The following is a 27,536-nucleotide window of genomic DNA, read 5'->3' as shown; positions in this document are numbered from 1 at the left end:
ATTGATTCTAGCACCTTGCTAATTGTGGTTATACATCGATCTGGTGAAGCTACTTGTGCTTGTGCATAGATATTTTTTGTTTATTGCTATCCAAATATTTTTGTTTTCCCCTCTTTTTTTTCTTGCTTCAATTTTTGAAAGGAGCATCATTTTTTACTACAATCATCTGTGGCTTGATGCTATTCTCAATTACTTCTTCGACAGAAAAGTTATAGTAAGTGATGAATTTAACACATGATGCTATTTGTTGCAGAGACTTAGTGATACTCCTTATCATCTTGATAGAAATTCATTTATGCACTTTTTGTGATGTACAAAGCTTTTGCTAGTTAGAAAATAGAAACACATGACATTTTGGTTGAGGTTATCTCCTGCTCCTTTGTGAACCACAAAATATTTTATGTTGCTAACATGTATTTGGTACGAATGTATTCATCATTTTAGATTACTAAAATGTTAAAATAAATAAAAGCAGTAATTTGGATAGTAGCTGCCAATAATATGGATTAGTTTTACAAATACTCCCTGAAATTCTACGAATCAACCCGATGTCCTACACACTTCTCTCTCCCGCCTCCTTTTGGGTCCACACCATTTTCGTCCTCAACCTCCCTCCCCACGTTGCCTCCCGCGCCCTCCCTGCGACATGCCCCCTGAAATTCTGTATTGGTTGTTGCCAGAGAATTTATAAGATTGAGATCGATAATATGTGATATTTGTTTTTTATGTATTCGTTGTGCACTAATATTTTGTTTGTCGTTATAACGCACGAGCACCTGACTAGTATAGTTTTTAAGAAATAGATTGAATAGAATGTTTATGGAAGTTTTTTCATCGACATTTACGTATCGCACGTGCTTGTCATTAATAATTTCATACGTAGGCTAACGAAGGATAATCTTTTTGTCTAACTATAGCCACAACATTATTTTAACATGAAAAACATAGCTATTATAAAAAAAGGACTTTGAGAGAAAAGAAAACATGACTGAGACGAATGATATTATTTCTATTGAGAATTGATTGTATTAACTGGCCTATTGCAAATGGAATGGTTTCAAGAACACGTGCAAGTCCGTACATGTCTACTACTGTATTCGTAGTCCGGTAGAATTGTATTTATATGTGTACAAACGGGTTGTCCGGTCCGATAAAGCCTTTTAAGTAACTCTAGTTAGGTTATGTGGATAAATACCTGCTTTGTCTCTGAGGGGTCTCACATCTCTAAATAAGGAACCTGTACACCCCCTCATAATACAGAGAAGAGAAAGAGGCCAGAGGCCCAACCTTGGGCTGTTTGGTTCAGCTTTTTTCTGACCAGCTTTTCCGAGAATCTAGCTGTGGGGAAAATCTGGCTGTGTAGAGAATCTGATTATCATTAGCATTATGTGCGAAAGAAGATAAAGTTGTTCATGGGACTTAGGATCTATAAAGTGACGGATTACTACTATTACGACGACTCAACCGATTATATGTTTATGTTGATTTTGAATGGTTTTTACCCAAATGAATTTTATAGAAGCTGACTGAAAAGTTGAGTGTTTGGCAGTCCGTAGCAGCTTTTGGTGGCCAGAAGCTGCGAAAAGCCGAAACAAACAGGGGCCTTATATCTTGTGTCTCGTGTGTTTCCTCTGTCGTGCTTATAGGAAGGGAGACAGGTCTTCTACAGCTTCTTGCGTCTCTACTGCTGATGGGAGGGAAGGGAGCGGATCTGGTGATCCGTGGTAACATAGTTCTCAACATGTTATCAGCACGCTCTACCTCGACATTGTTGCGGGATCAGATCTGCATCAACTCTCCGTCAAGCCAGCAGGTCCTCTGGCCTAGCCGAACTGTCCTACGCGACAGGCTTCGATTTTCCCTCTACGCGATCGAGCAGTATGTTTACTGTTTTTGATATGCTATTATGCATAGCCTACGATCCATGCACGACGAACTTGTTATCGTCGTCGTTGTGGTGGTGCGACGCCCGCGCCAGAAGCGCACGCTCTAGCGGCAGCTAGCCCACGTCGGAGCCACGTCACGTGCCTGAGTCACGCCTCACCGGAAGTGCCCGCGCCGACATACGCGTCTCGTCGGTAGCATCAGGGGATGCGCTAGCACCTTCTTTTTCTCCGAAGATCTTGGTGTAGCCGTGGTAGTCGAACGGATGGATAAAAACAAGACTGGTTTTCAGCGTGGGCCTCTCCCTGGCTAGATGCCCAGTCGAAGTGGCTATGTTGAGATAAAAAAAGAGTGGTATGTGCGGAGCAGTTGAGATAAAAATGGTGCCATACACATCCAGTCAAAGGGGCTGACACAAATAAAAAGCAACAACTTTATCTCCCGCACACCACCCCTACCCCTCCTCCTCCTCCATGACTGCATGCATGCATGTTGTCCGATGAAATCGCGTGTGAGGCAGCAAGGACCATGCATGCATGCAAGGTGCTGTTTGCATGTCCGTTTGTGGCGCCCTGGTGGGAGAGAGGAAACAGGCTACGCTAGTGGATCTGAAATCCGCAGACGAGTGGAAGCAGTGGCTGCCCGTGAAAGCCGACTGCGTGACGAGCGCATCGCGCGGCTATAGCGTTATCACGGAGAAAATTCTTGCATGTTTGTGCCCGAGGGAAGCGCGTTATCACGGAGAAAATTCTTGCATGTGTCTGCCTGAGGGAAGCACATGTTGCATGGATAAAAGGATAACTGTGTGGTTGAGATAACCGTGCACGTGAGGTGTAGATAAGGTTTTTACTCAAATAATTATAATTAAGCATGTTATTATCTCATAAATTGTACTTTAGTTAATTATTTATTGTCATAATAATTAGTATAAAAATACATGCTTGAATATGCATCTGATCTGCTTATGTCCATGCATTAATTCTAATATTATTTTTCTGCTTTATTTCTCGTAGTAGATAATTGGCAGAAATTATTAAAAATGTGTGAAGCCTATATTGTGCATACTCAAATCGCTCTAAATATTTGTGTTGTGTTGAGCTTTTGAACTCACGTTGAGCGATTAAATTGTATAGTGGGTACTCGGACACGCCGATTAGGTTGCGTTGGTAATCGGCTGAGTTATGACATTAGCTGAATATTGACTGCGCCTTGGTAACACGACGCAGTATTTGTGCCGTTCGAACTTCGCTGCGTCATGTGATTGCTATGTCGTGCTCTCGCTAAATCAGATCGCTCCCGTTGAGTCGGACCGCCATCGCCGAGTCACACATTTTTCGTGGGCCCTGAAGGCATTGCATGTATGTCGTAACTATTGAGTCACAGTTGCACTTGTTGCGCCTGTTGTGCCTATTGCGTACTTATCGTGTACCCCGACTACCAAGCCACAACTGCGTCTGTTGCGCTGGTTACGAAGGTTTGATGTGTTGTCGTTGCCCTGATGGCCGCACACGTGTTGACGCCATATACGCTAGAGCTTGTACTCGCTTGGATTGTGGTGGGTTGTTCAAGCCCCTAAAGTCACATTATGTGCAACCTTCGTTAACAATTTTATTTGGCTTTATATTTTATTTGACTGTGTTGTGTGGCATTATATATTTATATATCGCCAAGTGGCCATAACAACTATATCAAGCTCTATAGTGCTTGGAAATCTGGGAAATTAAATTGAAATACAATTAAACACACGTAAGTTAATTTTTCTGCTCTCTCCTCATGCATAAAGTTTTATCCGAAGTAACCCGAAGATATGTAATAGAATGCATGAAAGCCTTTTTGGCATAGAAGACATCACAAATTGGGATTCTATTAGTAAGCAAAAGGTCTTACCAAATGATTTAAGACTATAAATCTCAGCCATACATTGCTCAACCAGTTGTTGACACATTGCTTCTTTGTCGCTGAATGACATGAAGCAAACTCTGAGATAAAAGGACATATAACCTCTAGCAACACGAAGTTGCGCGTATATCGAAAGGTAATTCTGAGAATTTTTTCACAATGTTTGTGTGAAAAACCATTGTGTGTTCCCGTCAAACCACTTTACTCGTCCTATCTAGGACCTCTATGCTTGTGTTGCATACATCCCTCGGAATTGTAAATACTTATAGTCGCTGAATTGACTTAGGATAGTCCTTTGACTGGTATGGTTTACTTTTAAGCCAATTGGTAAAGGTCAGTCCTGAATGGACATTGTCGGGGACCATAATTAGGGGTACCCTCAAGACTCCTAAATCTCAGCTGGTAACCCCCATCAGCACAAAGCTGCAAAGGCCTGATGGGTGCGATTAAGTCAAGGATCGGTCCATTCAAGGGACGCGATCGCGCCTCGCCCGAGCCCAGCCTCGGGCAAGGGCAGCCGACCCCGGAGGATTTACGTCTCGCCCGAGGACCCCCTAAGGCAACGGACACACCTTCGGCTTGCCCGAGGCCTAGTCTTCACCAAGAAACAACCTTGGCCAAGTCGCCACGCCAGCCGACCAAATCGCAGGGGCATTTAATGCAAAGGTGTCCTGACACCTTTATCCTGACGTGCGCCCTCCAGTCGACAGAGCCGAAGTGACCGTAGTCACTTCGCCGCTCCACTGACAGGCCTGACAAGAGGACAGCGTCGCCTGCGCCGCTCCGACTGCCGTGCCACTCGACAGAGTGAGGCTGACAGCAGCCAAGTCCGGCCTCAGGCGCCATAGGAAACTCCGCTTCGCCCGACCCCAGGGCTCGGACTCGGGCTCAGCCCCGGAAGACGACGAACTCCGCATCGCCCGACCCCAGGGCTCGGACTCGGGCTCAGCCGCGGAAGACGACAAACTCCGCTTCGCCCGACCCCGGGGCTCGGGCTCGGGCTCAGCCCCGGAAGACGACGAACTCCGCTTCGCCCGACCCCAGGGCTCGGACTCGGGCTTAGCCCCGGAAGACGACGAACTCCGCATCGCCCGACCCCAGGGCTCGGACTCGGGCTCAGCCCCAGAAGACGACGAACTCCGCTTCGCCCGACCCCAGGGCTCGGACTCGAGCTCAGCCCCGGAAGACGACGAACTCCGCTTTGCCCGACCCCAGGGCTCAGACTCAGCCCTGGTCTCAGCCGACGGTCTCCGCCTCGCCCGACCCAGGGGCTCGGACTCGACCTCGGCCTCGGAAGACGGACTCGACCTCGACCTCGGAGGAGCCTCCACCTCGCCCAACCCAGGGCTCGGACCGACCACGTCACAGGAGGCGCCATCATTACCCTACCCCAAGCTGACTCAGGCTACGGGGAACAAGACCGGCGTCCCATCTGGCTCGCTCCGCCAAACAAGTAATGATGGCGCCCCGCATGCTCTATGACGACGGCGGCTCTCAGCCCCCTTACGGAAGCAAGAGGACGTCGGCAAGGACCCGACAGCCTCGACAGCTGTCCTTCTCGCCAGGCTCCGGCGCTCCTCCGACGGCCACGACACCACACGAACCGGGCGCCAAAACCTCTCCGGCTGCCACGATGGCATGAACTTAGGGCACTAGCTCCCCTCCGCTAGACACGTTAGCACACTGCTACACCCCCATCGTACACCTGGATCCTTTCCTTACGCCTATAAAAGGAAGGTCCAGGGCCCTCTTATAGAGGGTTGGCCGTGCGGGGAAGGACGGGACGGCGCTCGCGCAAGGCCGCTCGCTCCCTCCCGCGTGGACGCTTGTAACCCCCTACTGCAAGCGCACCCGACCGGGGCGCGGGACGAACACGAAGGCCGCGGGTTTCACCTCTCACGCCTGTCTCCCTCCGGCTTCTTCCCCCCTTCGCGCTCTGTCTCGCGCCGACCCATCTGGGCTGGGGCACGCGGCGACAATTTACTCATCGGTCCAGGGACCCCCCGGGTTCGAAACGCCGACAGTTGGCGCGCCAGGTAGGGGCATGCTGCGTGTTGACGAACAGCTTCCCGTCAAGCTCCAGATGGGCAGTCTCCAGCAACCTTTCCGGCTCGGGACGGTGCTCCGTTTCGGGAGTCTCGAGTTCATGTCCCTCGACGGCAGCTACGACATGATACTCCTTCCCCCGTCGCGCGACAGCGACAATGGCGGCCGGCAACCCGCCCGCCGGCGGCGGAATCGACGACGTCTTCCTCACGTGGTAGAAGAACAACATTCGGGTTTGTCCCGTCCCCTCCCCCGCCGACGGAGGAGGAGGCGGGGCAACCAAGGCCAAACAGGAGGCGGCACCTCGTCGACTGTCGAGCGAGTCGACGGCGCCGGCGCCCCAACGGGGGGTACGTCGGGCATCGACCTCGCGTCTGAGACGAAGACAAGCGCTGTCTCCCCGCAACACGCCAACCCCAAGCAAACGGACGACGCCAGCACGCTCGCGAAGGACTTGCTGGGCGTCACCCTCGTACCTGAGACGACGGTGCAGTCAGTCGCTGACGTGACTTCGTCACCGCCCGTCGACCAAGAGGTACCAACCGATTCCCATCTCGCGCCTTTTGGATTCAGCCTCGACCCACCAAGCGACTTCGCTTCGGTGGACGCTCTCATAGAGGCGAGTCCAAACCCTCTGGAGTATCGTATGCGGTCACCCTGGGACCGGCTGACGACCGTCTCGACCTACGGGCCCTCGGGGTCCGAGAAAGATGACAAGCCCGACTTTTGTTGGGATTTCTCCAGACTTGGTAACCCCAATGCCATGCGGGACTTCATGACCGCATGCGACTATTGCCTTTCCGACTGTTCTGACGGTAGCCGCAGTCTCGGCGACTAGGACTGCGGCCCAAGTCGTGAATGTTTCCACGTCGATCTAGGGGGTCCCGACGAAGGCAACCATCTTGGTATGCCGGAGAACGGTGATCTTCCTAGGCCTGTGCCTCGCGTTGACATCCTTCGGGAGCTAGCTGTGGTCCCCGTCCCGGCGGGGGGTCATGACCCACAGCTCGAGCAAATCCATGAGATGCAGTCCAGGCTCGACGAGGGAGCAGGAACACTTGAGCCGATCCGCCGGGACATCGGACAGGAATGGGCGGGCCAACTTCCGGCCGGAGAAGTGCGTCATCTCCCCCAGGGCTTCCAGCACCGCATCGCCGACGATGTCAGGGTAAGGCCGCCACCCACTTCCAGTGGAGTCGGCCAGAACCTGGCTGCAGCGGCAATACTTCTCCGCGCAATGCCAGAGCCATCAACCACCGAGGGGCGGCGTATTCAGGGAGAGCTCAAGAACCTCCTGGAGGACGCCGCGGTCCGACGGGCCGAAAGCTCCGCCTCCCGAAGGCAGGGGTGCCCCTCGGAACATCGCGCCGCGACTTCCCGATTCATGCGGGAAGCCTCGGTCCACACCGGGCGCACGCGCAACACAGCGCCTGTGGCCCCGGGTCGCCTCGGCAACGAGCACCATCACCGCAACCTTCGGGCCCACCTCGACGAGAGGGTGCGCCAAGGCTACCATCACAGGCGTGGGGGACGCTACGACAGCGGGGAGGATCGGAGTCCTTCGCCCGAACCACCCGGTTCGCAGGCTTTCAGCCGCGCCATACGACGGGCGCCGTTCCCGACCCGGTTCCGAACCCCGACTACTATCACAAAGTACTCGGGGGAGACGAGACCGGAACTGTGGCTCGCGGACTATCGGCTGGCCTGCCACCTGGGTGGAACGGACGATGATAACCTCATCATCCGCAACCTCCCCCTGTTCCTCTCCGATACCGCTCGGGCCTGGCTGGAGCACCTGCCTCCGGGGCAGATCTCCAACTAGGATGACCTGGTCCAGGCCTTCGCCGACAATTTCCAGGGCACGTACGTGCGCCCTGGAAACTCCTGGGATCTCCGAAGCTACCGACAGCAGCCGGGAGAGTCTCTCTGGGACTATATCCGGCGATTCTCGAAGCAGCGCACCGAGCTGCCCAACATCACCGATTCGGATGTCATCGGCGCGTTCCTCGCCGGCACCACCTGCCGCGACCTGGTGAGCAAGCTGGGACGCAAGACCCCCACCAGGGCGAGCGAGCTGATGGACATCGCCACCAAGTTCGCCTCTGGCCAGGAGGCGGTTGAGGCCATCTTATGGAAGGACAAGCAGCCCCAGGGCCGCCCACCGGAAGATGTCCCTGAGGCGTCAACTCAGCGCGGCGCCAAGAAGAAAGGCAAGAAGAAGTCGCAAGCGAAACGCAACGCCGCCGACGCGGACCTTGTCACCGCCGCCGAGTACAATAACCCTCGGAAACCCCCCGGAGGTGCCAACCTCTTCGACAAGATGCTCAAGGAGCCATGCCCCTATCATCAGGGGCCCATCAAGCACACCCGTGAGGAGTGCGCCATGCTTCGGCACCACTTTCACAAGGCCAGGCCACCCGCGGTGGGTGGCAGGGCTCGCGACAACAATAAGAAGGAAGATCACAAGGCAGGAGAGTTCCCCGAGGTCCACGACTGCTACATGATCTATGGTGGGCGAGTGGCGAATGCCTCGGCTCGGCACCGCAAGCGAGAGCGTCGGGAGGTCTGCTCGGTAAAGGTGGAGGCGCCAGTCTACCTAGACTGGTCTGACAAGCCCATCACCTTCGACCAGGGCGACCATCCCGACCGCGTGCCGAGCCCGGGGAAATACCCGCTCGTTGTCGACCCCGTCATCGGCAACGTCAGGCTCACCAAGGTCCTCATGGACGGAGGCAGCGGCCTCAACATCATCTACGCCGAGACCCTCGGGCCCCTGCGTGTCGATCTATCCTCGGTCCGGGCAGGCGCTGCGCCTTTTCACGGGATCATCCCCGGGAAACGCGTCCAGCCCCTCGGACAACTCGATCTACCCGTCTGCTTTGGGACGCCCTCCAACTTTCGAAGGGAGACCCTCACGTTCGAGGTGGTCGGGTTCCAAGGAACCTACCACGCAGTACTGGGGAGGCCCTACTACGCCAAGTTCATGGCTGTCCCCAACTACACCTACCTCAAGCTCAAGATGCCGGGCCCCAACGGGGTCATCACCGTCGGCCCCACGTACCGACACGCGTATGAATGCGACATGGAGTGCGTGGAGTACGCCGAGGCCCTCGCCGAATCCGAGGCCCTCATCGCCGACCTGGAGAGCCTCTCTAAGGAGGTGCCAGACGTGAAGCGCCACGCCGGCAACTTCGAGCCAGCGGAGACGGTTAAATCCGTCCCTCTCGACCCCAGCAACGACGCCTCCAAGCAAATCCGGATCGGCTCCGAGCTCGATCCCAAATAGGAAGCAGTGCTCGTCGACTTTCTCCGCGCAAACGCCGACGTTTTCGCGTGGAGTCCCTCGAACATGCCCGGCATACCGAGGGATGTCGCCGAGCACTTGCTGGATATCCGAGCTGGAGCCCGACCCGTGAAGCAGCCTCTGCGCCGATTCGACGAAGAAAAGCGCAGAGCCATAGGCGAGGAGATTCATAAGCTAATGGCGGCAGGGTTCATCAAAGAGGTATTCCATCCCGAATGGCTTGCCAACCCTGTGCTTGTGAGAAAGAAAGGAGGGAAATGGCGGATGTGTGTAGACTACACTGGTCTAAACAAAGCATGTCCGAAAGTTCCCTACCCTCTGCCTCGCATCGACCAAATCGTGGATTCCACTGCTGGGTGCGAAACCCTGTCTTTCCTCGATGCCTACTCAGGGTATCACCAAATTAGGATGAAAGAGTCCGACCAGCTCGCGACTTCTTTCATCACACCTTTCGGCATGTACTGCTATGTTACCATGCCGTTCGGTTTGAGGAATGCGGGTGCGACATACCAAAGGTGCATGAACCACGTGTTCGGCGAACATATTGGCCGAACGGTCGAGGCCTACGTCGATGACATCGTAGTCAAGACGAGGGAAGCCTCCGACCTCCTTTCCGACCTTGAAGCGACATTCCGATGTCTCAAGGTGAAAGGCGCGAAGCTCAATACCGAGAAGTGTGTCTTCGGGGTTCCCCGAGGCATGCTCTTGGGGTTCATCGTCTCCGAGCGGGGCATCGAGGCCAACCCGGAGAAGATCGCGGCCATCACCAGCATGGGGCCCATCAAGGACTTGAAAGGCGTACAGAGAGTCACGGGATGCCTTGCGGCTCTGAGCCGCTTCATCTCGCGCCTCGGCGAAAGAGGCCTGCCTCTGTACCGCCTCTTAAGGAAGGCTGAGTGCTTCACTTGGACCCCTAAGGTCGAGGAAGCCCTCGGGAACCTGAAGGCGCTCCTCACGAACGCGCCCATCTTGGTGCCCCCCGCTGCCGGAGAAGCCCTCTTGATCTACGTCGCCGCGACCACTCAGGTGGTTAGTGTCGCGATCGTGGTTGAGAGACGAGAAGAGGGGCATGCATTGCCTGTCCAGAGGCCAGTCTACTTCATCAGCGAGGTACTGTCCGAGACCAAGATCCGCTACCCACAAATTCAGAAGCTGCTGTACGTGGTGATCCTGACACGGCGGAAGTTGCGACACTACTTCGAGTCTCATTCGATAACTGTGGTGTCATCCTTCCCCCTGGGGGAGATCATCCAGTGCCGAGAGGCCTCGGGTAGAATTGCAAAGTGGGCGGTGGAAATCATGGGCGAAACAATCTCGTTCGCCCCTCGGAAGGCCATCAAGTCCCAGGTCTTGGCGGACTTTGTGGCTGAATGGGTCGACACCCAGCTCCCAACAGCTCCGATCCAACCGGAACTCTGGACCATGTTCTTCGACGGGTCGCTGATGAAGACAGGAGCGGGCGCAGGCCTGCTCTTCATCTCGCCCCTCGGGAAGCACCTACGCTACGTGCTACGCCTCCACTTCCCGGCGTCCAACAATGTGGCTGAGTACGAGGCTCTGGTCAATGGGTTGCGCATCACCATCGAGCTAGGGGTCCGACGCCTCGACGCTCGCGGTGACTCGCAGCTCGTCATCGACCAAGTCATGAAGAACTCCCACTGCCACGACCTGAAGATGGAAGCCTACTGCGATGAGGTTCGGCGCCTGGAAGACAAGTTCTACGGGCTCGAGCTCAACCACGTCACCCGGCGCTACAACGAGACTGCGGACGAGCTGGCTAAAATAGCCTCGGGGCAAACAACGGTTCCCCCGGACGTCTTCTCCCGAGACTTGCATCAACCCTCCGTCAAGACCGACGACACGCCCGAGCCCGAGAAGGCCTCGGCCCAGCCCGAGGCACCCTCGGCTCGGCCTGAGGAACCCTCGGCCCCCGAGGGTGAGGCACTGCGCATCGAGGAGGAGCGGAGCGGGGTCACGCCTAATCGAAACTAGCAGACCCCGTACCTGCAATATCTCCACCGAGGAGAGCTGCCCCTCGACCGAGCCGAAGCTCGGCGGTTGGCGCGGCGCGCCAAGTCGTTCATCTTGTTAGGAGACGGCAAGGAACTCTACCACCGCAGCCCCTCAGGCATCCTCCAGCGATGCATTTCCATCGTTGAAGGCCAAGAGCTCCTACAAGAGATACACTCGAGGGCTTGCGGCCATTACGCGGCACCTCGAGCCCTTGTTGGAAATGCCTTCCGACAAGGTTTCTACTGGCCGACGGTGGTGGCCGACGCCACTAGAATTGTCCGCACCTGCGAAGGGTGTCAGTTCTACGCAAGGCAGACCCACCTGCCCGCTCAGGCCCTGCAGACCATACCCATCACCTGGCCGTTTGCTGTGTGGGGTCTAGACCTAGTCGGCCCCTTGCAGAAGGCACCCGGGGGCTACACGCACCTGTTGGTCGCCATCGACAAATTCTCCAAGTGGATCGAGGTCCGGCCCCTAAACAGCATCAGGTCCGAACAGGCGGTGGCGTTCTTCACCAACATCATCCATCGCTTCGGGGTCCCGAACTCCATCATCACCGACAACGGCACCCAGTTCACCGGCAGAAAGTTCCTGGACTTCTGCGAGGATCACCACATCCGGGTGGACTGGGCCACCGTGGCTCATCCCTTGACGAATGGGCAAGTAGAGCGTGCCGACGACATGATCCTGCAAGGACTCAAGCCGCGGATCTACAACAACCTCAACAAGTTCGGCAAGCGATGGATGAAGGAACTCCCCTCGGTGGTCTGGAGTCTGAGGACAACGCCGAGCCGAGCCATGGGCTTCACACCGTTCTTTCTAGTCTATGGGGTCGAGGCCATCTTGCCCACAGACTTAGAATATGGTTCCCCGAGGATGAGGGCCTATGCCGACCAAAGCAATCAAGCTAATCGAGAAGACTCACTGGACCAGCTGGAAGGGACTCGGGACATGGCCTTACTACACTCGGCGCGGTACCAGCAGTCCCTGCGACGCTACCACGCCCGAGGGGTTCGGTCCCGAGACCTCCAGGTGGGCGACCTGGAGCTTCGGTTGCGACAAGACGCCCGAGGGCGGCACAAGCTCACGCCTCCCTGGGAAGGGCCGTTCATCGTCACCAAGGTTTTGAAGCTCGGAACGTACAAGCTGGCCAACAGTCAAGGCGAGGTCTACAACAACGCTTGGAACATCCAACAGCTACGCCGCTTCTACCCTTAAGATGCTTTCAAGTCGTTCATACGCCTCGTTCACACACAAAGTCTAGTCATCAAGGAAGGGTCAGCCTTGCCTCGGCAAAGCCCGACCCTCCCTCGGGGGCTAAAAGGGGGGAACCCCTTCTGCGTCGAAATTTTCCTCGGAAAAAGATCTTTTCTGCCAGAATGTCTTTCGTGCTTTTCGACTACTTCGAAAGTTGATCCTGAAAACGACGGAGTACACGTAAGCAGCCAAGGCTGACTGAGCCGAGGGTCTCCCACGCCTCCGGGATACGGATACCTCACTCATCACCTTCTGCGATAAGTAACTCGCGCTCGGATAGGTGATTCCGCGAACCGAACAAGTCTTCACGCTCGAAAGCTCCTCTGCTGAAACGATTTTTCGGGCCTTCTCGACTGCGTCGGTGACAGAACCCTATGGACGAGTAAGAGTGCGCGTAAGCGGCAAGGCCGACCGAGCCGAGGGATTCCTACGCCTCCGGGATACGGATACCTCAATCATTACCTTCCGTAAAAAGTAACTCTCGCTCGCACAAACAATTCTGTTATCGACAAATAAGTCCAGATACTCGAAACAAGGGGAAAAGAAACGCAACTTTACAACACGACGATGGTGTGTTTGGGCCTCAGCGGCCGCAGAAAACATACACACACTACAAGATAATCCGATCCTGCAGGCTCGGATCTTGACAGTTGAAGGGAGCAGCAGCACCCTCGGCGTCAACTACACCTTTGGCGAGGTCCGACCTAGCCTCGGACGGCGACGCGGTCGGAGGATCTCCACTCTGAAGGACGGCATCAACACCACGCCCGGGCCATCGCTGCCAGGGCCCTCTCCAGGAATTCGGCTCGAGCAAATGGCTCGGGCCGGTCACCCCGAAGCCTCAGCCAGCTGTCCCCCGAGGACATCGGCTCGGTTTGTGGCCTAGGCAACTCAACTCCGGCGTCGGTCCCACCAGTGGACGACCCGGCCAGGCTCCAGCCGACCAAATCTTCTTTTCGAAGCCAACTTTGCCTCTGTTCGTGCTGACACCGCTACCTCTGGCTTTAGCTCATCGAAGAGCGACCGAGGGTTTCCTTTAACTAAGCAAGAGAAGCCTCGGACGGCAAGGCCGACCGAGCCGAGGGACTCCTACGCCTCCGGGATACGGATACCTCACTCGTCACCTTTGCACGAGGCCACTCACGCTTGGTGAAGCGGTTCAGATAGCCGACAGGCGAGTCTTAGTGCTCGAAATGAGGAAAAAACACGGCTCCGTGCCATAAATACATACATGTTCAGGCCCCGACAGCCGCAATGAACAAGACACCGGCACTCAAGGTGCCATTACAAACGGAACTCCGTTTCCACCTCCGCGGGTACGAACAACCCCCCACACTGGAGGGCCCGCGGGGCGACAAGGCTCCTGGTCGCCCACCGCCACCCGCTCTAGCAGCGGCGACAATGACCTCCGCTCCGGGTCGCCGAACTGCAGCAGCGATGGCCTAAGGGCGGACGCCGCCGCAACGATGTCCTCGCCCACGACTCCGCTCGAGGGGCGAGGACAAGTACAAAGAGCCGGAGGCCCGGAGCGCGGATGGTGGCGGTGATCCCGTCGGCGACGGGGACTTCTGCAGCACCGACGACAGGAGCCGTCTGCCCACCGGCAGATCCCCACTCGGATCCTCCCAGACGAGCGGAGCACCGACCTCCGCGCGGAGGCGCTGTACCGGAGCAAAGGCAGGACAGCCCCAGAACGCGAACGTCGCCCTAGCAGCGCGCGACGTCTTGGGCGGTCCTCCGGTGCGCGCGGCGCGACAACCGCCCTTGCGGCGAGAGGGGGCACCGGAAGCCAAGCCGGCGAGCCCAACGCGCTGAAGCTGACGACGCACGCCGCCGATCGGCCCCGCGTTGTCGAAGTCCGCCCCTCCCGCTAGGCCAGTGAGCGCCCTCTCCCTTGAATGCTGAGGGAGAAGCTGACCCACGAACCCGCGCGGGAGGTAGAGCTCCGGCTCAGCCCGGCCTCCACCCCAGCAAGGATGATGAAGATCCTTGAAGCTGAGGGCGGGACCAAGATCGTAGCCTGGTTCGCTTCTCCCCACCATCGACCTGGTGGTCACCGTCTTGGGTGACCACCGGCGAGGGGATGTGGTCGGGCTGCGTGATGAAAATCCTTGAAGCCGAACGATGGCTGAAAGGTACCAACTCCCACGAAGTTGCGTTCCTCCGACGACAAGGCGGAAGGATTGCGGGTGTTCCCCATCCGGGGGCTCGGAAGGTGGAATGACGCGATGCATAAGGGAGCGCAAAGACATGGTCGCCTTTCAAGGGGATCACCCTCCTTTTAAAGGCGACTCTTCCCACCTGCGTCCTCAGCCATCATGGGCTGAGTCTTCTCTGACACGCTCCAAGGTCCTCCCCCTACGACACGGGGGCTGGGTCCCATGCGTCATGCAAGCTGGCCCAGGGCAGAAGAAGCCAAACCGCCGCGCGCGGTGCATGCTACTGCCCAGCGGTTACAAGCATTCCTCCACTTTTGCCCAGACCAGCGGTTGAAAGGGCGGACAGCCATGCAGTCGACATGCGACCGCGCCAAGTGGGTGCACCCCTTCGACTCCAACGCGCCCAGCATGGAGGCCCAGGCCCACACGTCATGCAACCGGCGCGCCAGTTGCTACGTGTGAGCAGCCGCACCGCCCCTTGCGCCACTACCGCGCCTCCTCGACTGCGGAACCAGTACCGCGACTCGAGGCAACCCTGCATATGACCCAACAGTGCCATCCAGGCGCATCGATCACGGGCCAGTCAGCCGCGGGAGAAGGCGCGACGGTCGATGCGACCAAAAATGGGCCGGCAGTAATGGCGGTGGCAGGCGGGCAGAAGCAGCGGTCACGTCGTCAGCCAAGCTCATGTCACCTCGTGGGACAGCGAGAGAACCCTCTCTCACGGCGTGAAGACGACGCGCCCGTGTTCCGTTCCTCGAACGGCCCGCGCACGCGCAATGGCTGCCCCGCGAACCACTCGCCCCGTCGCATTAACTCTGTGGCGGGACAGGCGGCGCCTTTGGCAGGAGAAGCGAGCGACGCTTCGCCTTTGCCATAATGACCGCGTCAAAAAAGGTGTGCCACGCCATCTCGATTTCATATTCTTTCCCTTTTCCTCTTTCTCTCTCTTACAACAGGGACCGGGAAAGGGGGATACCCCGAAAGGGATCCTTCTCCGCGAAGGAAACGGGCCCCGAGCCCCCCTACTGATCAGAGGTTCGAAGGCTGGCCCCTCGGAGGGGTTCAACAGCCGCCTCAGAGCGCTCGGGCTCCGCGCCCGCTACTGGTCAGAGGTTCGAGGGTCGGCCCCTCGGAAGGGTTCAACGACCGCCTCAGGCCACTCGGGCTCCGCGCCCACTACTGATCAGGGGTTCGTAGGCTGGCCCTCGAAGGGTTCACAGCCGCCTCAGACACAGAGCGAGGGATGACCCTGGGTACGTTCGATACATAACCAAGGCTCGGGCTACGCTCCCGAGGTACCCTAGGACATTTCCGAGACCAGCGGGAACGATCTTGTAACGGAATCCCATCAGAGGGAGGCATCGAGCCCTCGGACCCCGTCAAAAGGAGACCGGGTCCGGCAGATCACCCGCAGGTACTTTTGGAGCGCGCCTCCGGGCCTCTAGCCGACCCCTAACAAATGGAGCACGAGCGTCCACTCGGATTACCCACCAGCAGCTCACTGGAAACACCATGTTCGGCGCCCTCCAAGGGCAACATGGCGCTTTTCCCCCCTCCTCCTTGCGGAAAGGCGACGCAGGGGCGTATGTAAAAAAGTCGAGTCTGTCCTTGACCGTCCTCTCGCCCTGTGCGGAGGCTCGGGGGCTGCTCTCGCAAACCCGGCTCCGGCCAAACCGTTGACAGCGTCAACATACCAGCCCGAGAACTTGGGACCCGACCGTGCACCCGGGCTACGGCTAGCTCGCATGAGGGAACAACCAAACCGGCCGAAACATTGCGAAATGCATTAAGACCTCGAAGGAGTCAAACCACTCCTCCGAGGCCTCGGGGGCTACACCCGGCGGGTGCGCTCGCGCGCACCCACCGGAATAAGACGCAACCGAGAAAGGCTGGTCCCCTTGCAAAAAAGTGCGACAAAAGCCTCCAAGCGAGTATTAACACTCCCTTTGAGGCTCGGGGGCTACTGTCGGGACCATAATTAGGGGTACCCTCAAGACTCCTAAATCTCAGCTGGTAACCCCCATCAGCACAAAGCTGCAAAGGCCTGATGGGTGCGATTAAGTCAAGGATCGGTCCATTCAAGGGACGCGATCGCGCCTTGCCCGAGCCCATCCTCGGGCAAGGGCAGCCGACCCCGGAGGATTTACGTCTCGCTCGAGGACCCCCTACGGCAACGGACACACCTTCGGCTCGCCCGAGGCCCAGTCTTCACCAAGAAGCAACCTTGGCCAAGTCGCCACGCCAGTCGACCGAATCGCAGGGGCATTTAATGCAAAGGTGGCCTAACACCTTTATCCTGACGCGCGCCCTCCAGTCGACAGAGCCGAAGTGACCGTAGTCACTTCGCCGCTCCACTGACAGGCCTGACAAGAGGACAGCGCCGCCTGCGCCGCTCCGACTGTCGTGCCACTCGACAGAGTGAGGCTGACAGCAGCCAAGTCCGGCCTCAGGCGCCATAGGAAACTCCGCTTCGCCCGACCCCAGGGCTCGGACTCGGGCTCAGCCCCGGAAGACGACGAACTCCGCATCGCCCGACCCAAGGGCTCGGACTCGGGCTCAGCCACGGAAGACGACAAACTCCGCTTCGCCCGACCCCGGGGCTCGGACTCGGGCTCAGCCTCGGAAGACGACGAACTCCGCTTCGCCCGACCCCAGGGCTCGGACTCGGGCTTAGCCCCGGAAGACGACGAACTCCGCATCGCCCGACCCCAGGGCTCGGACTCGGGCTCAGCCCCAGAAGACGACAAACTCCGCTTCGCCCGACCCCAGGGCTCGGACTCGGGCTCAGCCCCGGAAGACGACGAACTCCGCTTTGCCCGACCCCAGGGCTCGGACTCAGCCCTGGTCTCAGCCGACGGTCTCCGCCTCGCCCGACCCAGGGGCTCGGACTCGACCTCGGCCTCGGAAGACGGACTCGACCTCGACCTCGGAGGAGCCTCCACCTCGCCCAACCCAGGGCTCGGACCGACCACGTCACAGGAGGCGCCATCATTACCCTACTCCAAGCTGACTTAGGCTACAGGGAACAAGACCGGCGTCCCATCTGGCTCGCTCCGCCAAACAAGTAATGATGGCGCCCCGCATGCTCTATGACGACAGCGGCTCTCAGCCCCCTTACGGAAGCAAGAGGACGTCGGCAAGGACCCGACAGCCTCGACAGCTGTCCTTCCGCCAGGCTCCGGCGCTCCTCCGACGGCCACGACACCACACGAACCGCCAAAACCTCTCTGGCTGCCACGATGGCATGTACTTAGGGCACTAGCTCCCCTCCGCTAGACACGTTAGCACACTGCTACACCCCCCATTGTACACCTGGATCCTTTCCTTATGCCTATAAAAGGAAGGTCCAGGGCCCTCTTACAGAGGGTTGGCCACGCGGGGAAGGACGGGACGGCGCTCGCGCAAGGCCGCTCGCTCCCTCCCGCGTGGACGCTTGTAACCCCCTACTGCAAGCGCACCCGACCTGGGCGCGGGACGAACACGAAGGTCGCGGGTTTCACCTCTCACGCCTGTCTCCCTCCAGCTTCTTCCCTCCTTCGCGCTCCGTCTCGCGCCGACCCATCTGGGCTGGGGCACGCGGCGACAATTTACTCGTCGGTCCAGGGACCCCCCGGGTTCGAAACGCCGACAGACATATACCTGGAGTTTATGTAGCAGAACTATATTGGATTCCACCATTTAACATGCTTACCGTAATCTATCTCCGATCTACCAGAAGAAAGAAGAGTAGAATAATAGCTATAAAATTCCACATCACTGCAGAGCTTGAAGCTAAATTGGGCATTAATCTGTCATTGGTCCTTGGCACCAGAAGAGCCATAAGTCTTAACCACGAGATTGTAAGTGGTGATAATTTGTGATAAAAATATAAAGATCTTATTAAGATCTGTTGTATTCTCCCTAGTTCTGATGACTCCTTCATATGAGAGTAGTATTATCTGTTGTTGAAGACAAGTCCCAGACGGATATTGGTATTTCTTTCACTCTTGCCAATCAGTTATCTCCATTTGCTTTATCGAAAGCTTACGAATAAGATGATTTTTCCCAGATAAAAGGAATTCTTGGCCTTGTCTGTTCTATTCCAAAGCTTCTCTTTTTGCTGAACAATGAAGAGATCGAATACTGCTATATAGAACAATTTGGTATATAATAAGAGGAGAAATGTTTGCCTTGCTGGAAACACCATAAATAATTAATTATTGTTATAAGTTCTCTCTCAAAATTATTATACCTAAACATGTTGCACAAATTGATACCCAATTTCAGAATAGTATGAGTAATTGGGTAAACCATGGGCAGTGATAAAAACGAGCTAGACTATACATCTATGCATATAAAAATATTTGCTTGGTAGTATAGGTGTACATTCGGGCCGCCCGGCCTGGCCCGGCCCAAGCCCGAAAAGGCCCGTACTGTATGAATTTCGGCCCGGTCCGGCCCGTTTGAATTTTGGGCCATGCCGGGCTGGCCGATGGGCCTAGCCCTCGGCCCATGGCCCGGCCCGTAATTGCTTAAACGTGTCGGGCTCATTTCGGGCGGCCCAAAATTATAAAAGCCCGAAATTCAATTTTTGGCCCGAAATTCACATTAGGGCCCGAAATTCAGTTTTTGGCCCAAAATTCACATCAGAGCCCTAAATTCAAAAACTAATAAAACAAATAAAAGATAAGACAAATAAATTTGAACAAAAGCAAACTTAATATTTGTATTAAAGTTACCACAGCTATGCAATGACTACCTCGTTTACAAATCATTTTGTTAGAAGAAAAAGAGTATAATCAGCTCTATACAAAGTTCGTAAGTTCAGTTTATTGTCTAATGTTCATAACAAACATAAAATTACATCACATATTCACATACTCTAATTCAAAGCTACAAAAAACATCTTGTTGGGGACTTGTTCTCAAATGCTATGAATTAAGAACAAGGCAACACAAGAAATGTTAAACGTTAAAGTCCTTCGTCCTTCGAAGCATTATTTCCCTCAGGACATAATGATTTTCGGACGAAGGTTATGAAGGACATACCTTCATTAATTCAACATATAATAGTGAAGAAAGAATCATATGAGACACAAAAGATAGCATAAACCATTATGTATTATTATCAACTTATTTCTGTATTATTATTATAGAAAAGTAGAAACAATATCAAATTACAAATGTACCTTCGGCTTGAAAGAAGGCGAAAGTACAAGCGTGACGCAAAAGCAAATGCCAAGTCAGCGTGAGCAGTACGGGGGTACTGTTCACCTATTTATAGGCACGGGACACAGCCCATATAAAATTACATCCATGCCCTTTACATTTGGTAGTAATTCTATAGTAATCCACCGAGGTCTGAATAGCCTTTTCATCTTTAAGTCGGTTTCCTTTTCTGCTACCACGCCGAAGCTTTCCTGCTCACATCTTCGGCGCTGTATCAACCTTCGTATTATTTGAGCTTCTCCCACTTGGCATCGACTCGAGTCCGAAGATACCTGTTCACACATTATACTCCAGAAACACTGTTAAATCTTGTTTTTGAGGACCTTCGGAAGCCGAAGGCCCCCAACACATCTAACTAGTATTATCTCTAGCTTTGTGTTCTTTATCAAGTATATGAAAGTGTGGAATGAAGTGTGATTTTAATAAATATATGGGCCTTTTCGTGCCTCTATATGGGCCATTTCGTGCTTGCCTTAAACGGGTCATGCTCGCGCCCGCCCATGGGTCGTGACCTCGGCCCAAACTCGGCCTGAAATAACGGGTTGTGCCGTGCCTGGGCCGTGCTTTTTTTCCGTGCTTCAGGCCGGCCCATCAGGCCCGGCCCAAATGTACACCTATACTTGGTAGCATTGGCCTGATGCCGTGCACTTTACTTCCATTATCTACACACACATTTTTCCTATGTGCTTAAAAGCACAATGCAACCAGTGAATGTCTTTGTGAGCGTTAGACCCTGATGGTCATTTTACTTGTTGATCTGAAGTCAACTAATGGCTCCAAACGACGAATGGTATGCATGAGCCCCTGAAGGACCCTTATGGATAAAATAGTGTTGCACATATCAGTCTAAATCTTAATGAATGACTATGCATTTGGTAGTAATAACAATAAGTTTGTAGAATTGTAACCACGAAGCAACATGTTGTTGCGTGTCTCGCTGGATGTTGAGACTAACCCTTCATGTTGAAGGACAAATATGTAGTATTCATCCCACTACATTAATCTAAGTCCAAAGCTCACTGCATAAAACCCCTATCTGTAATGTGCGTAAGATTTCCCAAATAAATCACCACAATAGCATACATTGCCCATAACTGGATGATTGTGGTTGGTGATTTTATCTGTATGCTTTTTAGAACATCTTGGCATTAGGGGAAGGAATGTCCATATAGTATAATGCCTCAATATTCTATTAAACGCACAAAAGCCAAACTGAACCTGTCGTTTGGTGTGTACTCCTGTGTATATGGAGTTTGCCAGAAATCGTTGAGGAGTAACCATATTGGTCTGAATGCTTCTACCTGATGTAGATGTGAATATACCCGGGATTAATATAATATCCGCATTTGACTTATTGGCATTTGATCTATTCTCGGGGATGCCTGCGAATATGATACGTTGGTCTTAGTCAAAGCATATGTTCTGGTTGCAGATTCACGTGGTTTGTAATAACTCTCCTCCGGTGAACTCGCCCTGCTCGTGATTTGCCTCACGAAGAGGTTCATCTTAATGATGAAGTTCCTAGCAATGCGCGCAACATCATTGTGCTGGGAATACGGAACAATGAATCTTTCGTTTTGGGAAATGACGGAGATCATTATTAAATGTGGGAGACAAATGTGTCGACACCTATCTTGCCTCTATAGATTGCAAAGGGATCCAAAAAAAAGTCCTAGGCATGAGTGCTTTAAGCTCTCTTATCGGGTCATTGATAAATGCAATCGAGGCTGAACCAATAATCGCAAAATGAAAGTCACGAGTTGAAGTTCGGACATTTATGGGCCCTATTGAAATAATGTGTGGTGAATGTGATGGTTCAAGTGGTCTTGTGAGAGACCCACCCCACATATGTGTTGAATAAACACTGTTCCGCTATGTAATATATCTGGCAAATGGCATGAATTAAAATATGCAGTTAATAGGATTCTGAAGATCCGTCATGAGATACTAGGAGGACCCATATCATTGAATTATAAATATGCAACATATAAATCTCGTACCGGATAATACATTCCTGATGAATGATCACTCTCCTGTGTAGAGAGAATATCTCCTAGTTGAGATTATAGTTTCTAAATGAAACCTTTCTGGAAGAAACAAAGTCTGTGTTGAACACCAAAGTTTGATAACCCATATAATAGGATAAAGACCCATACAGACCCGAAAAGGAATAAGATGAGGTACCAAAGGACTTGAAGTTCACTGAATAAGCACATGTGCATTCCATGAGTTTTACTCATGGTAATTTCCACTAGATGTGGAATTACGGTATCCTCTAAAGCCCTGATGGCAGAAACCTATAAGGTTTAGGTGTTACTGGCAAAATATCCCCATTGTGCCAGAATGACAGACTATAACGATATATCTGATCGATGAAAAATCCCTGATGGATTATGATCTTTGATGGACTTTCGTTACACCATCATAGATGTTGCAAAGGATGAACGCCTGGAGCGATGTGTCATATTTAGAATATGTACTATTGCAACTATATTATCCCCTAAGTCCTATTGAAGGACATGTTATTTGCTTTGCACAACTATGTATAAATTGTGGTGTAAGATAGAAAATGATAGCACCCAACCTCATCCATTCTCGTTATTCTAGATGAACAATGAGACATATATCTTGAAGAATATGCTTGAGTTATGAGGGATAACGACTTTGACATATGTCATCGTCAGGGGGAACGAATGCTTATATTGATCACAATCGTGAGACAATAAATGTCATATTCTATGCCCTGAAGGCGTGAGCTTGATGATCAATATGTGAACCTTTATGGAACTTTCTATCAAATATATAGATCCAGTCGATCAAACACCATCAGTCAAAGTGACTTATTTATATTGATACGTGCACTTATCTCGTATATCCTAGAAGTGAGTAGAGGTAAAGTTTCTGAAATAGTCCTTGCAAGGATATGCAATCCGTTTGATAAATCTTTATGCGCATATACTTCCAGAAGAAGATGTTTTGCCTTATTGATATGGTTTTGCAAGGATCAGGGGGAGAACATTTCTAAAGTCAGCCCTTGTAAAAGATTCGATAGAATCTAAATCCCAGAGGATCGAAATCTGTCCCGATGACAGTTGTTGTACTCTTTTTCCCTTGGTGAGTTTTCTTGAAGTTTCTCACATGAGGTTTTTAACGAGGCAACAAAGCGCAAATGCAATTTGTATCACCATGCACTCTTTCTCCATATTTTTCCCACTGGGGTTTTCGGAGTTTTAACGAGGCATGTGTTGGTCGCGGTATTTGCCCAAGGGGGAGTGTTAAATAACCCTAGTTAGGTTATGTGGGCAAATACCTGCTTTGCCCCTGAGGGGCCTCACATCTCTATATAAGGAACATGTACACCCCTCATAATACAGAGAAGAGAAAGAGGCCAGAGGTCCAACCTTATATCTTGTGTCTCGTGTGTTTCCTCTGTCATGCTTATGGGAAGGGAGACGGGTCTTCTACAGCTTCTTGCGTCTCTACTGCTGATGGGAGGGAAGGGAGCGGATCTGGTGATCCGTGGTAACGTAGTTCTCAACAAAGCCAACCCCGCCAAGTACGATTGGAAAACCAGGCCTTCCAAGAACGCGGGATTACTTACTTGCATAGGCCCGATCTGTTACGTGACTAAATGGGCCGGACTAGGCCGGTGAGCACAGAAAAAACGGGCTAAAAAGCAAACTAAACGGACTATAATGTAGGCTAAATGGGTTTAGCATTAAATGGATGGGTCGGCTAGCACGTCGTGCTAATTTTTCTGTCCAGATTTAGCCCGCTTGTTCGTATCGAGCCGGGCCATTCCCATATAAAACAGGTCCGGCTATTCTTCTACCGGGTAAAAAAATGGGTTTAGGGCCGGGCTTCCTGTACATCTATAGCTGTATTTGTAGTTTGGTACACGCTGAATACCACGGATGATGGGTGGCTCATCTACCCACCACCTATACAAGCCTAGCGCTTATATAAAGGCTCCACGGCGGAAGGCCAGCTGCTCTGCTCTGCTAAGTGCCAAGTGCCAACGCCCTCTTTCGCACCGTTCCACGGAATCATCCACCACCGGGCACCGGCAGTCACAGCGCACCTCACTGAAATTGGAACAGAGAACATGGCGGCCGCCGCGCCCGCGTGCCACGTCCATATCGAGGCCCTGCAGACGGCGCTGCCGACGCGCGCGGTGGAGCCCGGGCGGGCGCGCCCCGTGGCCGTGGCCGCGCCCGCGCTCGTCGCTGGCGCTGCCCTGCAGCGCCGAGCCCGCGTTGTGCTCTACTACCGCGCAGCCGCCGACGCGTCGGCGCCGTGGAGCCCGGAGGAGGCTCTCCTGGCGAAGGAGTCGCTGAGCGAGGCCGTGGCCGACCACCCGGAGATGGCAGGCCGCCTCCGGCGCCGCGCGGACGGGTTGTGGGAGGTGAAGCTCAACGACACGGGCGTCAGGCTCGTCCTGGCCACCGTGGAGGCCGCGGTCGACGACTTCGTCGGCGCCGGCGTCAGCGAGCAGGACCGCAAGCGCAGGGAAGCCGCTCTCGCGCCGTGGACCGACGTGGACGCCGACGATCCCGATATGTGCGCCCTCTGCTTCGTTCAGGTATGACGCGCGTGTTGTGTGATCCTCGGATCCGTGGCGCGCGGCAACAAAATCCACGATCACGTCACCTGTTCCATTTTTTCAAAGGACTGATCGCGTGTTTTGTCGCACTTGACATTACTCAGGTAATACTTGATAATTACTAATCTATTCTATTCTTGTGTCCAATCGTTGGCGTTGTTCGGTATATCGGTTTATTTTCCTAGGGTGTGTTTAGAAGCACTTTCTATCAAGCTTCTACAAACTTGTTTACGAGAAAAAAAAACTGGATGTAGGTATTTAAAATCTGGTTCCTATGAACTAGGACATAAACTAGTATGTTTAAAACACACTTCGGTTTTTACTGAGTGCTTTCAAAGAGGTATTTATAGAGCACTTGAAGTAAAAATTGTACTCACTCCGTTCTTTTTTATTTGTCATGTTTTAGTTTAAAAATGAACTAACGGACAACAAATATTCGAGAATGTAGATAGTACCGAGGGGTGTTTGGTTTTTAGGGACTAATTTATAGTCCCCCGTTTTATTCCGTTTTAGTTCTTAAATTGTCAAATACAGAAACTAAAATAAAGTTTTAGTTTCATTATTTGACAATTTATAGACTAAAATAAAATAAAATAGAACGACTAAAAATTAGTCCCTAAAACCAAATACCACCTAAATAATGAAGTTCGGATCGATTACGAATTCACCATGTCATTTGATTCGTTTGATATAGAGTACCATATTTTTGGGCAAAACCGCAAAACCCAAGTGAGAAAGAAGAAAGCTCGTTGCCGAGACACGAAAAGTTTATGAACCAACTGTTTGTTGGGTAGGACATACGGTGTAGGCAGTCCCAGCAGGTTTGATTATAAATTTGGTGGACCACCTAAAACCAAGATGTGCACGGACAAACAGAACAGAAACTGACACCATGTACCCAGTGGAGTGTGCATCCTTGACCTGCCTCCACATTTATGGCGAGTTTAGGAGCTAGAAAAGAGAAGTAGATTGGAGAGATAAAATCTACTCCTTATTTAAAATTGAATAAGAATTAGATTCTAGCACATCCAATCCTCATCAGTTTTGTAGCTCCCAAACAACTCGATTTCTAAAAGGGATTCTTATTTTTAAGGGAAAATAAACTAATTTCCTTTAAATAAGAATCCCTTAAAAATATATGGTTGTCAAACTAGTCCTTATTATCGTTGTCCATTTGTCCTCCATGGCTCCATCCATCGTGTCCTCTCAATATTATGCTGACCTTTTAGGACTGTCGAAAAAAAATGCAATTGTCGGTATGAATTTGAACAAATATCGATCTAGATTTATATTTGGAATTGCCATTTCTTTTTTTTTAAATGGATGGAGTACGTTTTGGAAAGAGAAATAAGTGCAAATGTCCCGTCGAGTGGGGAGAAAGAGCTACTATTAAATACAAAAAATGTTTTTAGAAGGAAAAAAATCACAACGAAAAAACATGCCCTAACATAAGAGCAAAAAAATCCTTTAGATACAATATATGATGCTCTATTTGGATGTCGATATCGAGGAACATGGACTTGAATTAGGTTTAATAATAAATCAGTCGTGATATTAAAATAACATATAATTCCAAACTCTATTATTTAGATATAACTATTGGTCTTTAAAATTGTGTGGTCTAATTACACGGGAGAGAGGAAGCTTCTAGTTATAACCCAATGCTAGGAAATTGAGTTTATGATTTCAAATCTTACATTCATGTGCAACAAAATAACAGAATTTATGAAAGTTGATTTCAATTCCTATTTCCGTGTACCATTTTATACACCCGTTTAGTATATAAAAGTAAAAATTCATATCGTTGTCACGGCCCACGGGCGTCAGGTCAGAGGTCACGCGACAACCTGCCATGCCGACACAGAAATGAATGTGCGTGCTGTGTTGAAACTTGAAAGAGAAAGACAGCATGCAATGAAACACGAGTTTGCATTACAACCATCTCGCTCCTCGCAAACCCATTCCACGTCGATTGATGAAGCAGTGATTATTCTGACGCACTGTTCTCCGCTGCGTGCAGCTGACACGGTTCCAGGGCGACGGGGGATACGCCGTCGGCGTGAGCTGCAGCCTGATGCTGTGCGACCCGCTGTCGCTGGCGCGGTTCCTGTTGTCGTGGGCGCGCACGCACGCGGCGATCAAGGCCCGGAACAAGGCCGCCACCATCCCGATGATGCGGTACGCGGGCTACTTCCAGCGCCCCAACACCATGACCCGCCGCATCAAGTCCGTCCCGCTCGACGCCTTCGCCGCCGACGGCGTCGGCACCGACACCGACACCGTGCTCTTCAGAGCCTCCGGGGCGCCCGACCACCGCGCGCTCGCCGGGGCCTGCGTTGGCGAGGCCAGAGACAGGCTCGGCGCGGCCGAGGTGCCGCGGTTCACGCTCCTCGTCGTCGCTAGAGACGGTGTCGGGGACAACCCGAGAGCGATGACTGTTGAGACGTACGCCGCGGATAGCCTGTTGGTCCCCGGCGGCTCCACTGGCGACAAGCCTGAGGTTGCGCAATGGCAGGACCTCGGGCTGGAGGAGTTTGCGCTCAGGGAGAGCAAGCCCGTGCACGTGTCCTGCAGCATCGTGACTTCCGGGGATGAAGGGCTCGTCATCGTGATGCCCGATGGCAAAGGATTTCTGGTCACGGTGACTGTCCGCCTGTCCGAATTTGTTAAGATTTAGTTTTTATTGAGAAGTATTTATATTGAGAGCTTTGTGTATTTTAATTTAATTTTCAAGACCATAAGTTCGAAGCCCTGACTTACGGCGTCGAGGTAATACGTCTGAGCGCCGTGCTCAGCGATGTCAAGTGTAGCACCATGATGGATAAACCGATGATACGGTAGGCAGCTTGATGTTGTGGCATGTTGTGCTCATAAATCCTCGGCTTGCTTAAGCAAGTTTGTTCTCTCACCTACCCATTTATCTTGTCCGTGGTAAGGATAATCATACTATGTTGTAATATATTTATTTTTGATGTATTATATGGTTTGCTATACAATTTGTTGGTGCCTTTTTGGCGTCAATCATTGCGTACGAACCGGCGGCGGTGCTTGCTGCACAGGCGCGGACGGTCCGCAATCTAGGACAGGACTAAGGGCTTACTGCCTGATGGCCGGACCGTCCGTGCCTATAGGCCGGACCGTCCGTGCCTATATGCCGGACG

General features: G+C 52.8%; 1 protein-coding gene across 1 annotated transcript; it reads left to right on the top strand.

Moving 5' to 3' along the window:
* Window positions 1-23,771: 23,771 nt before the first annotated feature.
* On the top strand, window positions 23,772-27,219 carry LOC100284780 (transferase family protein). Its single transcript, NM_001397499.1, has 2 exons — window positions 23,772-24,354; window positions 26,396-27,219. Exons 1-2 carry the CDS (start codon window positions 23,878-23,880, stop codon window positions 27,050-27,052), a joined length of 1,134 nt encoding a protein of 377 aa, NP_001384428.1. The 5' UTR covers window positions 23,772-23,877; the 3' UTR covers window positions 27,053-27,219.
* The last annotated feature ends 317 nt before the right edge of the window (window positions 27,220-27,536 follow it).

This window comes from Zea mays, chromosome 4 (assembly GCF_902167145.1).
Source record: "Zea mays cultivar B73 chromosome 4, Zm-B73-REFERENCE-NAM-5.0, whole genome shotgun sequence".
In the NCBI taxonomy this organism is placed as follows: Eukaryota; Viridiplantae; Streptophyta; class Magnoliopsida; order Poales; family Poaceae; genus Zea; species Zea mays.
This window is presented reverse-complemented; position numbering and strand designations above follow the sequence as displayed.

What these genes read in the sequence shown, in the direction of transcription:
- LOC100284780 (NM_001397499.1), top strand. Translation starts at nt 23,878, where the DNA reads ATGGCGGCCGCCGCGCCCGCGTGCCACGTCCATATCGAGGCCCTGCAG. An exon ending in GCGCCCTCTGCTTCGTTCAG is followed by an intron (nt 24,355 to 26,395) that starts GTATGACGCGCG and finishes CGCTGCGTGCAG; the next exon opens with CTGACACGGTTCCAGGGCGA.